This window comes from Cydia pomonella, chromosome 6, assembly GCF_033807575.1.
Source record: "Cydia pomonella isolate Wapato2018A chromosome 6, ilCydPomo1, whole genome shotgun sequence".
NCBI lineage: Eukaryota > Metazoa > Arthropoda > Insecta > Lepidoptera > Tortricidae > Cydia > Cydia pomonella.
Window position 1 is genome coordinate 10,059,403 of NC_084708.1, and position 13,241 is coordinate 10,072,643.

The following is a 13,241-nucleotide window of genomic DNA, read 5'->3' on the forward strand; positions in this document are numbered from 1 at the left end:
TTACCTATTGGACGACGCTCACCAACACAAACATGAACTTCAAGTAAACAACAACGTGATAAGCATATAAAACTTTAATATCATTATTTACCTATGCGTATCATGTACATATTTACATTCTGATTAACGTATGGTTGACATCCTTAAGTAATAACATACTAAAGTTTACAAGCTGCAATTTTGACAATATCTCGGTGGTTTTTGAATCTGTCACCCAGAGCTCTGTTCACTTTGGAGTCTGTAGGTTTTCCTAGGAAGTTGGATATGTACCGGCCCGCCTCGACCAGCTTCACGAGGTCTATGTGGGTGTTGACGCCAAGACCATAGAGGTGGTAGACCAGGTCCTCGGTAGCGAGGTTGCCGCTGGCGCCTCGAGCATAAGGGCAACCGCCCAGGCCCGAGATCGAGGAGTCCACAGTCGTGCACCCGAACTGCGAACACATGTTACCTGTTGTTACATGGTTCTATTTTCCTTTAAAATTGATTTGTAGTTTTACATATGTATGTAAAATGTATAACTATTGGTACAATAAACTTACTTGCTTACATGTCTTCATATAATTAGGTTCATGATACCTATACATTGTCGATGACATGACGTAATCTGTGCGCGCCGTTACTCTATTCGGGTTTAAGTAGGTACCAACAGCATGTCACTTAACTGGTTATTGATTGGAAGACCTTATGTCGTCGCAATAAGATTTATGGATGGTTAATATTTAACTAATTAAACTTATGGAAATCTATGGAAATTACAAGATATCCGATAAGTTACTTTGTTAAATTGGAATTCGGATGGACGAATGTACTATTTTAGGTGTAGGTAACAATCATTTTAGTATAGCACACTTTTTTAAATGTAGGTCAGTCACTTAGCAAAATAATGTAAGTATTCCAAAACAAAAATATAAGCAAATAACGAACTGAATCTATATATTTTTATCAGTTTTTTGTTGGTTGGTAACAATGGAATCAAATAAGAGTAGGTACGCTTTGCCTGATTGCGCTAAGATAAGTATTTGGTGTACTTTGGTGGCTTTACAGATTTGGTGTATGAACTTCAAATTCTCAAGGCACAAACACTTACGCTATTCCGTGGCTGCCAAAATAGCGGATCTTTAGAAGCTAATATTTATCTAGCAGCCAATTTGGTTGCGACCTGAGTTAAGGGCAGTGGACCACAGGGCCTACCGAACATCGAACTAAGTATTCGAGCGAGCAAAATTTCGTACCGACTTCATACAGCGATGCAATGCACAATGGTTTCCCATAAACGTGGTAAGGCCGAATTTGATAGTCTGTCACGGCGGAACTTGCCGAAAGTAAAAAATAAATAAAGTCATTTCCAGTGCGAAAAAAGGGGGCGTTACTTTACCCATTACATCTGATACTGAAATAATATATAAATATACAATAGTTTTGGCATCAGTTAGAAATTTACAGGTTGATAGGTACAGAAAAGAGAAATCTATCCGTTTTTTTTTTGCCGGAAGTGCTTGGCAGACGCTCTCAAAGGTGACAATCGGGAACCTTAAATATACCCATCTGATACCAGCATGAAACCAATTTGTTGTACAATGAAAGGCACAGGACATATGTGGCGTTCCATTCCTAAAGGGTCCTTATGCTCCATGTGCATAAGGACCCTTCTCTTATGGAAAGCCACATATAATTGAAGTGCCAAATGCACTTAAAAAGGTGCCTCCAAAACAGCCACTTGTCGCGAGCTACTGAGCTTAAAAAAATGAAAAAAGTGCAGTCTCAGATACTCTCAGCCGTTAGATTGTTCAGCCAAAGTTTAAATGTGAGTGGCCTCTACTGTGTAGGCAATCTGTCTCATGATTATAACCCTCCTCGTATTAAGTTATGCCAAACTTTCTTACCTCCAAAGCAGCCACAAGATTCGCGAGCCCCTGCCCGTAGGTGTCGTGGAAGTGCACGGCGAACTTTTCTGGCGGCGCCACGGTCAGCACCTCCTTCATGAGCCGGCGGACGGAGCCCGGCGTGCCCACGCCGATGGTGTCCCCTAGAGAGATCTCGTAACAACCCATGTCCAGCAGGTCTTCTGACAGCTGTTTAAGACAACATTTTAAATTTAAGGGTTAACTACACTGTTTCGGTGCCTTACCAGTAAGTTATATCTTCTTCAAGAAATGACTGGTACTTTGTAGCTGTCATTTAATGTGCAAAGTTCGATTCGCGGTGGAAATTCCGTATATTTTTATTTTTAAAATCGATCTCGTGGTTCCTAAGAATATTTAGCTAGGTTGATTTCCCCTCACTGCTTTATTTGTAGATGGTGTGATTTGCTAGGCCGTGTAGGTCGCGAAACTCCTTATTTCGAAGAAACACAAATTTGTGTGGGCCGCAGTCTTTATTTGGTATTTGTTTTGAAAAAAGGAACTGGCTATATGTGATGTGAAGGCTTCTCTAGTAATTTACGGCACGTGCGATAACTCAGAAATGGTTTACCCTTCAACTTCAAACGAAATCTGTGATGTGGACACTAAAAGCAGTGGATGTGACGTAGCAAAAAAGTAAACTTTCATAAGCTCAAATTTGCAACCTTAGTCAATCAAACTGCACACAGCGAAATTTTAAAAGCGAAAAAATAGGCGAGACCACACAGAGCGCGCGAGCGAGCACGTACGCGCGAGGCAATTTCCTTTCGCACAAACCGGCCAGTGTAGACGTGCCTCGCTCTGTGTGGACCCGGCTAATGGCTAGGTTTATTTTTATTTACCTTAGCAATAGATTTAGGTGATATAGGTCCTTCATATGGACACCCGACTACACAGGACACATAGCCGCGGACCCTGATTCCGTCCTTCACCGCCTGCTCGGCAACCACCTGGAATCTTGCTAGACCCTCTTCCATTGAGCAGTTTAGGTTCTTTTGAGAAAATGATTCCGAACCAGCGGGGAATATGGCTATTTCCTCGATGTTGCATTTTTTCTGTTGGCAGAATTTTTTTATGATATAGGAAGCAAACAAGCTGATGAATGTTTGATATTACCTTTCTAAGGTATTTTATACTGCAGCACTATTTATTTTTTGGATATATATTTTTTAATATTATTTATTTATTAAGATTTGCCAACAGGCATAATACAAATACAATTGGACTTAAATAATAACCACAAAAATCAAATCCTTCCCATCGGCTTCGTAGGCAGGGTCACTACCCACTAGGCCAAACCGGTCACCAAAATATTAATAAATATCATAGGACAATCTTACACAACTTCCTTTGCCTTTGCACTAGCCTTTGGACTAGATACTAGACAACAATACATGTCCCCCTAAGGCCCACCACTGGCAGTTGATTTTAATATCAATTGTGTAAGCCATATGGTTGAATCTCTTTGATTTTAGTAATCTACCAAAATAAAAGAAATACAACTGAAGTGCTGTTAATTATTAGGTTGATACTTACAGCCAATTCATAGCCCTTAAGGTTAGGTATTAGTACAGGATAGTTCACTCCGGGTTCCCTTTTAATGGTCTTCATAACTTCTGCTCCATCACTCATTTGTTTCACCCATTTAGGACTAACAAAACTGTTGGGGAAAAAAAAAATACCAAAAATATAATTAAATATATAGATTCTTGGCCATTTCAATCAAGTTTACCCTTCTCCATCTTAAAACCATTCATAGGTTAACGGGGCCCCTAGGCCAGGGCCATGTGCGGCCTACGCGGAAATCCGGCCCTGAGTACCATTGACATAAAGAAGCTTTTAGGAAGATGCCAGTGACATACCTTGCAGATTCAATATCCTTAATTCCAGCAGCTGCTAATTTGCTGATTAACTCAACCTTAATTTCTGTAGGGACAAATTTAGCTTCATTTTGTAGACCATCTCTGACACCCACCTCATAAATTCTGATTTCAGAGGTTTTGGTACTCTAAAACAAATAAATATACATAATATATGATTATAGCATATGTTAGCGCAAAAACAAAATTCAATAATACTTAAAATTTAAGCTGTTTGAGATTTTCACAAACAGAACTTATTCTAATTACAAAGTTATTAGTTAATTAATACTCACGTATTTACTACAATTTGATAAAGGTCGAGTCAGTTTACCTACAGATTGTTTTATACTGGAAAACATCATTGATGTCAATTAGTTCACTTTAGTAAATAAAAATGTACACTATACAAAATAAGTGGCAAGCAGGGATAAAACAAAACAATCACCCGCGACGCATTATTACTGTCTATAAATTAGCTCTAGCTCGAGCCTACTCCTTATCACAAAAGTTTTAAATCTCTTATCAGTAGTTTCCAATGTTCCCATCTGTTTTTTTTTCTTCTGACGTTTGTTTAAGATTATTTACACGGTCAGACTGAGGACATAGGTCGTATGGTCCGGGTCGCTTTTGAAAGTTCTAATAGACAAATTCATAATATTTGTTGAAATACATATCTTCAATCCTCGATTATTATCGCAGAAAATGTCGGAAACTACTTGAAACCCTCAACCTCGAAATGATTTTCGAAATCTAACATTTAAAAAAATTAACAATTCTAATTGCAGGGACACTTTCTGCACGATCAAGCAACTAAATTTATTTAGCCTTTTATTTATTAAAATCCCGTAACATTATATTAAAGCATTATGTAAAGCGGTGGGCATTATATTAAAGTCCTGTAAAAGTGTTTGCCTTTCTTTTTTTTTCTTTAGTCAAAATGAAGCAATTAGCTGTATTTTTACAATCTTTTATTTAGTTTCACATGTCCCGTCGTCTGTCTGTCGGTCTGTAATCAAATCTTACAAGTTAAATTTGATCCACTTCCCGGTTTCCGATAGGGACCGTGCGCATTGGAGGGTCTGCCATTTTGTGGCCTGAATCGGAACCATAAACATGCACATTTACACGTCACGTATTTTCTTGTGCATAGTAGGTTCTGCCATCTTGTGGGCTACATCGGAACAACAAACTTCAAATTTACACTTCGCGCTAAAAATCTGACGGCCCCTGTGCTGCCTCCTACAGTTCATGCACGCTCCCTATTACGTTGAAAATTTGCATACATATGTAAGTCGGGTGACAATGCAATATTATGGTACTATCGAGCTGATCTGATGATGGAGACAAGAGGTGGACATAGGAACTTTGTGATAAAACAACGCAACCTGTTTGGGGTTTTTAGAATCGGCTCGATGAGTATTAGTTGCTTGCGGAGAGAAAGTACAGTCAGCGATAAAAGCTTGTACCAAATATGAAATTTTGCAAAAAACTGATTTCATGTATTGGCTGAAATTAAACTTAATATATTATTTGTGGTTTGATTATTTATTAACGGTTGGTTCTTAATAGATTAGTGTCAGTGGAGACATTTACTCTCCGGGCCACAATTAGACAATTATATGTTATATATTTTTTTAATACTACGTCGGTGGCAAACAAGCATACGGCCCGCCTGATGGTAAGCAGTCTCCGTAGCCTATGTACGCCTGCAACTCCAGAGGAGTTACATGCGCGTTTGCCGACCCTAAACAGCAACTTTCCATACAAAATTGTTGCCATGTTTAATAAAGCATTTTACATCAAACATGTGACAGTTACGAAGAATATGGCGCCCTCATTTATTTTCTACCTTTTGATGTCACATTGTATGTCGGATGTCTGGAAGTGTAGTGTACCTGTCTCGTTTTAAATATACGATATTTGAGCCACGTGAAAAAATGCTGATTTGTAGGGCCGATGGCCGGAACAAATTGTCAACAAGTGAAGCGAAGTGACATAACATGACGTGGACAGTGTTTGATACAGTGTCGAAAACCTCGAAAATAAGAATAGAACCGGTGTTTTATCGGCTTTATAATTTGCATACAACTTGCATCAATTCATTAAGGCAAAATGGGTAAATGATGATAAACTTGTTACTATACTTAAGTATCTTGTGACTATTGGTAAAATGTGGTTACATTCAAGTTATTTTTTATCATTTTAGCTGTGAACAGCGCGACGTCTTTCGTTCTATCATCGATATTAACCCTCCTGATATTTTCGGGAATGCAAATGTACAAACCTTGGCTGGTTAGGTCACCCATGACCATTATATTTGGAGGCTACCTTGGATCTGTCATGTTCATGTTCTTCGTTACTGTATCCTTTATAAAAAAAATGCATCTAAAAATGTGACGACGCGATCAACTCGGTATATTTTAATATACCTATATTGTATATCTGATGAAACCGCATAACAACCAGAGCCCAGCCCCCTGGTTGGTGGCATTACAATATTTTCCCTTAAATTTATATTCTGTCAGCTTATTATTAATCTCAATCTGACTCTTATAAGAACTGCTAAGGGATCTCTTCCAAGTCAAGGTAACGGTTTCTTCATGTGTTTAAAGAGTGCATTGCAATAAAATGCACATAGTTAAGGATCTGTAATTAGTCTTAAGTTGACTCCATGGTGTTACAACAATTAGCAGTTTCTATTTAAGTTACATGTATGAAAGTGTGTTGGTGTATGCTCTAAACTCATGTGTGTATGAATGACATACAATCAATACAATTTACATAACACAATGTAATCAATTAACTTAATACTAATTACAATTACAGGTCCTCAACTACACAGAACTCACAATTTTCTTGCAATTCACTCGTAAACAAGAATGATTAATTAAAAAATATCTTAAGAGAATATTCATTCTGTTATCTTCAAATCAAGAGTTTCCATATCTGTTGATATTTTAAGATGTACTTACTTACTTATTAATTAACTAGGCATTGAGCTAACCCATCTGTTTTTAAGAGAGTTCCCTCTGCCAACAAACTGTCTTGTAGTTTGGCAGAAGAAAAAATTTGTAAAAGTAGGGTTTTTTGACAGAACAAATGTTTTTTTTTAACAGTAGTATAATTTTATTTCCTAAACAATAGTACAGGCCATAGGTAATCTAGAGGCAACTTTGTTTGGGAAGAACTTTCAGTTGAAGCTGCCAGAGATTGTGCTGTCTATGGCATTGTCACTTATTGCTGCGGGAATGGTGCATAGGATTTGCTTCACAACATGGTAAGTTAACATTATATAAGAAGAGCATGGGTTTTATTTATTTTTGATTATTTGATTAATTAATTTATTTATTTATTGTTCGGAGAACCAACAGCTATAAATTGTACAATAGTTATATATATAGATAACAAAGAGCCAATTATAGGTTCCCACCGGTAGCAACAGGACAGGACGGGAGGAGGGGTTATCTATGGAGTAAGGATATTCAAATGGTTGATAATTAAAATAGATAGGGGCTGGCTATCCTCAAAGGTTACTCACAAGCTAAAACAGCTAAGAGGACAGGCAAACACAAAATGTAGCATAATTTAGGAGCCCTATAAAATAAATTATATTGTAATCCCCTAAGATTTGAGTCAACTCATAAGGACTAAAATAATTGTAATCCAACTGCTGCATGCACCCATGTTTTTTAGTTTGAATGTCATGTTTATGGTCAAAATACCTTACATGAGGTAAGTATGGTAACCATGACAGTGTATTCCTATCTGTGCCTGCCCCATGTGACCACTGCCATACAAGCGGCAGGCAGAATGATTTATAAGCAGAGCCTATTCCCACCTGTGCCCGGCGGGGACAGATGGGAATACACCACCATAACCATTTATTTGTATAATATCCAATGCAACAGAAAACTGTTGCTAAATTAATTGTTATCTTTTAAGTTTTTTATTATAGTAAGTCTGTTAGTTTGTAAGGTATGTATCTATGGGCCTTGGTTGCCTGATAATAAATGATGTTTAGTTTAATTAATTTATATTTTATAGTAATAAACATATATTAACCTATACTCTTTAACAAAACTGACTTTGTAATAAGTCATTATTTGTGAAAGTGACAGTAACCTATACAATGTGTTTGTGCACGTATAGTGGAGCCGTTAACCACGTATAGTACGATGAATTTTATCGACAAACCACCCCCATACCTATGTTTTTTCTCAACCATTTTAAAAATGCACCCTTTCAAAGTTTTATGATGCGAAACATTACTGCACTTGGTTAATGTACCATTATCTGTCCATTTACCTATCGTACATTAAAAAAAAAAATCATTCGATAGCTTATGAATTAGGGCATAAATTTAAAGCATAAATGTCGCAGAGAATTTCCCACAATCACTCGAAAATTAATTACTAAGATCAAATTGTCTTCCAAAATTCACTTCTTTTTACATTTTATCTTTTTTTTTCGAAAATAAGGTTGTTGACCTGTACTTTTTTATTGTTAAATGATAGTACAGGATATCAGCTAAAAGTTGACATCAAAATGATAGCCCTGATTAAAACATTTCACAAGTTACACGAGTTCAAACAAGACCTGTAATGTGCGTCGAACAAAGTTTTTTAAAGTAATTTTTCTTTAGAACTACAAAGTATATGCTAAATTGAGGTCTTGTTTGGACTCGTGTAACTTGTGAAATGTTTTAATTAGGGCTATCATTTTGACGTCATCTTTTAGCTGATACACTGTACTATCATTTAACAATAAAAAAACTACAGGTCAACGATGTCGTTTTCGAAAAAAAAGGTAAAATGTAAAAAAAAAGTAAATTTTTGAAGACAATTTTTTCATTAATTCTCGAGTAATTGTGGAAAATTCTGTGACATTTATGCTTTGAATTTATGCCCTAATTCATAAACTATCGAATGATTATTAATTTTTAAATGTACGATAGGTAAATGGACAGATCATGGTACATTAACCAAGTGCAGTAGTGTTTGGCATCATAAAACTTTGAAAGGGTGCATTTTTAAAATGGTTGAGAAAAAACATAGGTATGGGGGGGGGGGGGTGATTGTCGATAAAATTAATCGTACTATACGTGGTTAACGGCTCCACTATACGTGGACAAATACATTGTATATACAGGGTATTCAATTCACTCACTCTGATTGGCTTATCTCATCTCTTAAATTCGCATATTTATCCTCAGCAATGTTGACAGATTGCTGTTGTGACTCATATCATCATACTGAAGGACAATGATGAGATAATAGAATTGTGTAAATAATAACCAGAGTTGAATAGCTCCTGTTTATCTTGTTAATGATTGTCATTTTTTTGTTTCAGTTTTATATTTTCAATAATCGTCATTTACTACATGAACAAGTTGTCACAAAAAACTTATGCAACAACTGTGCCAGTTGCTGTGCCAACCAAGGCTCGTCGTCACAAGTGATTATCTCAATAAGTCAATTTTATATTATTTTATAATAAAGTAAATCTCTCATACCGATTGTTTTTTTTTTCTTTTAATTTCAAACTGAGTGAAGGACCAAGATTTAAGAAACAACAATCAATGCATTTGTTAGTATATAATTCATTCAATTATACTCAGTGTTATAGCAAACTTATCTGCCTCTTAACTTTTAGATATAAACACTAAATTAATTTAAGAGTTAGTAGTTCACCAATGTGGAAAAATAAACATTTTGTTAATAATCAAAAAATAAATAATTCATTTGGGCTGCTACTCATGTTTTTGCACTTTCATACAGCCATTAATCAAATACTCTTAAGTTATGTATTAACTATGAGTCAAATACAACCTACATTTATATTTTGTTCCATTTGTCTTTTGAACAAAATTATCACAAACCAAAAAAAAACTTACAGGTAAACTTAACAGTATTGCAAAAGTAGGCATTAAATTAGTAATAGGTAGTAATAAATTCAATCAATGAGTTGCCACTGCCAACATAGAAAATAGGGTACAGCTTTTAAGGTCCAGTTTTGCAACCAATCAGATAAATAAGAATTTCAACTAAAAAGAGAAAATCTTATGGTTTTTATATGTAAATAGGTAAAACAACTTGAACATTATATAATAGTACCATTAGAAATGAAGCCTAGTAAATGCCTCAGTATTTAGGAAATTATACAAAAATGGAAAAATATATCAAGTTACATTATAAGAGTAGACCAACTTGTAACTTGATAATATTCTTTATAAATTATTGTATGTTGGCCCATGGACTTAGAAATAACAGTGTAAACTCTATATAGCAACACTTAAGGGACTGGACGATTTTGACGCTGTAGAGTTTTCGTTATATAGACAGAAATTTATACTAAAGTAAGTTAAATGTAGGCAACAATTATTGTCAACATTATAGGGAGTGAATTTTTCGGGAATTCGCGTTATATGGAGTTTACACAGTATAATTAAAGAATTAGTTTTAAATATCAATTAGTCTTTTAGAAGTAATGTGCATCTACTTACAATGCTTAACCTACACAGATATTGCACACTGGCATCTTATAAATAGAAGTCTAAATTGTTTCTTAAGGAAATACAAGAATAGAAGTGGATACATTCACTTTTAACTTAAAAACTAAAAAATAATAATAAAATCATGTTTGAAAAACCCTACATTTTAAAAGTCCACGATTGGAACAACAGACTTTAAAATAAATATTAGTAAGAATTGTGGATGATGTGTTTGGCACTAAAAATGGAAAATATAATTTATTTCTTAAGTAGGTAGATATGTTAACAATTGACCACATTTCATTAAATAAAGAAAAATAGACTTTTAACCAATTAGTATCACAGACTTTTTCAAACATGTAAGGCACATAGATGATTACATTAGACCAGCTTGTTTGCACTCATTCACATAGTGAAAGTTGAGCATTAACCTATAGACAAGGCTTAGTTAAAATTCTAGAAAATACATGCCATTCTCTTTCTTAAGATACCTGTAGTATTAATGGAAAAAAAACCTAGAACAATGGGCTTTTATATTAGAAAGAACAATAAGGCTAGTATTATTTCTCATAATTGTTTTCAATACTTTAAAAAATATATTAAACAATGAAAATAATTTATCAAAAACATGTCTATTTCAATATTAGGACATGAATTACTTATTCCTTATGTGCATGCTATTATTTCTAGAGTAAGGGTTTTGCAAGATTCTCGGAGTTGTTTCCATCACTCGCAATAGTAGCTCATCCAAATAATTTTCCAAATCTTTCGTTTTCTTCTTTTCTGTTTCTACATCTCTTTGCATGTTGTACACCATTACAATCAGATCTTCTTTAGACTTGCCTTCCAGTTGCTGCAAAACTGCTTTGGGTATGCTGTTGTATACAGGATTGATGGAGTCTTCTTCTACAATATTTTCTTCTCCAACAATAATTCTTTCTTCAAGCAACTTTTTAGGTTTGTTGTTGTTACCAAACTTTTTAAAGAATTTTGGACTTGGTTTTTCTTTTAATGAGCTTGGACTGTCAAGTTTTTTATTTCTTTCAAGACTTGCTGATTTTTCTCTGTCTATCATAGTTTGGCTGACTGTATGAGATTGCTTTTTGGAATACAGCTTTTGGGACCATTCATCATCCTTGTCAATAATTTGGGAAGGTGGCCTTGGAGGAGTAAATGTGTCAAGGCTCAGGCGCACAGGTTTTTGGGGCACTGGAACAGACTTGTCAGAATTTGCTAAATTACTACTAGTAGATCTTCTCAGAAACTCTCCACCTCCCAGGTTTTCAAGTGAAGCATTCATAGGGGAAGGTGTATATTTATGCCCTCGTGGTAGTGTATTGACATTGAGGGAACTGCCAGAACTTTTGTGGGACAAGTCATCAAAAGCAAATTCATCTTCATCCTCACTAATGACACCAGGGTCTGCCTCTGTTGGTAAAGTCTTAGGGGTAGAGTGGTCTGGTGTGGACAGTGCAGAGTTTTTAAGATTTCCAATGCTTCCACTTAGAGATGATGAATCACTCTTCTTATCTTTTTTGGTCAAATTCATTTTTGATCCTAGGTTCTTAGCAAACTTCTTCAAGCCCTTGCGTTTTTCGATACTGCCAATGCTCATCAGACTACCACCTACATTTTGGGCGATGCTAGACAAGGATGACTTATGTTTGTCTTTTTTGCTGAGGTCAGTCAAACTGCCCTCCTTTACAGTAAAGGCAATCTTGACCTCTAACTCTCCTCTATTTTTGTCATTCTCCTTTCCTGGCTTGCCTTGCAAAGTGTACCAACGGTTTCTAGGCCTCTCATAAACATCGAGGTCTTTTAACGGAATCGATATTTGACCTAGTAAATGGTCTTTAACAATGTCTTCATCATACACTTTCAAAACAATTTCTGCAGTGTTACCCTGGGACGGTATACGCAACTCGCATTCCTCAAGCCACTCTACATTCTCAGTGGCTTTGTGTTTCACGGATGTTTGGAATTTTTCTTTCCCGAGGGCAATGGTAACAAAACATTTGTTAGTACCGTTTTTACCTTTAATTAGTAGTCCACGGGCTCTTTGGACCGTTACTTGAACGTGCGTTGGATCCCACATCGTATATGGAGTGATAGAAACACTAACACTGATAGGGTATTAGGGTAAATCTAACAACTTTTATAGGTAAACTTATACTAATTCGTCTAATTCGAAGTATAAACTAATGAATGTGTCATCAGCTGCATCGTTCGGTACTTCGCCCAATATTTGTCTATGGTGCAGATGACATTTGACGTCAAATGTATTTTATATATAAATGAATATAGAAAAAAATATTAATGTTATGTTATTATAATAAGCGCATAAAATTATTCAACAATAATATTTTCACGAAGCCACAACAACGACGATTGGCTAAAAACTAAGATTTCTTTTTACTAAAATTAAACCGAAGAGGAGTGGCTGTTTATGGTATTTAGGTTTATTCCACACTGATCCCACATTTTAGTAATGTCACTAAAAATTTAGTCAGTGGAAATATGGCTATCAACGTTTGAAGATCTGCGTTTTTCTCGCATTATGCAAAAGCGACAGAGATAGTGATACCTAGACGATTTTCGAATTTATGTTTTTGTAGTCCCTTAAGTCAAAGCCTGAGAGGTTAGTTATTTTTACCATTGTAATATAAATTAAGCTTGATGATGATGGGAATGAATTATATTTCAACGCTTTAACAGACTCTTGACTTGATTGGCAATTTGGCACAGTGTTTTAACTAGTGTTCTAACGTACGAACACTACGCCTATCGCGTCGATTGATGAATGATGATCCCTATGTATGACAGTCCCTTCCAAGTTTCTTTTAAATGGGTTTAATCTAAAATAGGTATAGGCTTTTTTATTTTTGGCGGATTTTAAATATTGAATTATGATTACCTAAATGTTACTTTTCTAAATAAAGTAATGTGCTAAACTACCAAAAAAACATTTACAAACATTTTACGTGACAG

At 35.4% G+C, this 13,241-nt stretch overlaps 3 protein-coding genes across 4 annotated transcripts; 1 reads left to right on the top strand and 2 right to left on the bottom strand.

The window, feature by feature from the left end:
- Positions 1 to 56: 56 nt before the first annotated feature.
- On the bottom strand, positions 57 to 5,038 carry LOC133518916 (hydroxymethylglutaryl-CoA lyase, mitochondrial). 2 transcript variants are annotated; one of them, XM_061852700.1, is made up of 7 exons: positions 4,209 to 4,342; positions 4,057 to 4,111; positions 3,764 to 3,909; positions 3,438 to 3,561; positions 2,744 to 2,956; positions 1,884 to 2,072; positions 57 to 431 (listed from the first exon to the last, which is right to left on the bottom strand). In XM_061852700.1, the coding sequence occupies exons 1-7, from the start codon at positions 4,217 to 4,219 to the stop codon at positions 159 to 161; spliced, it is 1,011 nt and encodes a 336-aa protein (XP_061708684.1). In that variant the 5' UTR covers positions 4,220 to 4,342; the 3' UTR covers positions 57 to 158. The 2 variants fall into 2 exon arrangements, with proteins under 2 accessions (XP_061708684.1, XP_061708683.1); XM_061852699.1 differs by having other exon boundaries at positions 4,057 to 5,038.
- A 611-nt stretch (positions 5,039 to 5,649) lies between these two features.
- Positions 5,650 to 9,276, top strand: LOC133518918 (keratinocyte-associated protein 2). The gene is made up of 4 exons (XM_061852702.1): positions 5,650 to 5,879; positions 5,970 to 6,124; positions 6,913 to 7,040; positions 9,113 to 9,276. Exons 1-4 carry the CDS (start codon positions 5,876 to 5,878, stop codon positions 9,219 to 9,221), a joined length of 396 nt encoding a protein of 131 aa, XP_061708686.1. The 5' UTR covers positions 5,650 to 5,875; the 3' UTR covers positions 9,222 to 9,276.
- A 66-nt stretch (positions 9,277 to 9,342) lies between these two features.
- LOC133518914 (rab11 family-interacting protein 2) lies at positions 9,343 to 12,493 on the bottom strand. The gene has a single exon (XM_061852697.1). It carries the CDS (start codon positions 12,346 to 12,348, stop codon positions 10,909 to 10,911), a length of 1,440 nt encoding a protein of 479 aa, XP_061708681.1. The 5' UTR covers positions 12,349 to 12,493; the 3' UTR covers positions 9,343 to 10,908.
- Between the last annotated feature and the right edge of the window lie 748 nt (positions 12,494 to 13,241).

Excerpts from the sequence above, each read along its gene's own strand:
- LOC133518914 (XM_061852697.1), bottom strand. The coding sequence starts at position 12,348 with ATGTGGGATCCAACGCACGTTCAAGTAACGGTCCAAAGAGCCCGTGGA.
- LOC133518918 (XM_061852702.1), top strand. Across the intron at positions 6,125-6,912 it reads TGTTCATGTTCTTCGTTACT|GCCATAGGTAATCTAGAGGC; the intron begins GTATCCTTTATA and ends ACAATAGTACAG. Across the intron at positions 7,041-9,112 it reads AGGATTTGCTTCACAACATG|TTTTATATTTTCAATAATCG; the intron begins GTAAGTTAACAT and ends TTTTTGTTTCAG.
- LOC133518916 (XM_061852699.1), bottom strand. The coding sequence starts at position 4,125 with ATGATGTTTTCCAGTATAAAACAATCTGTAGGTAAACTGACTCGACCT. Across the intron at positions 3,562-3,763 it reads AAGGATATTGAATCTGCAAG|TTTTGTTAGTCCTAAATGGG; the intron begins GTATGTCACTGG and ends TTTCCCCAACAG. Across the intron at positions 2,073-2,743 it reads CACCTAAATCTATTGCTAAG|CTGTCAGAAGACCTGCTGGA; the intron begins GTAAATAAAAAT and ends TGTCTTAAACAG.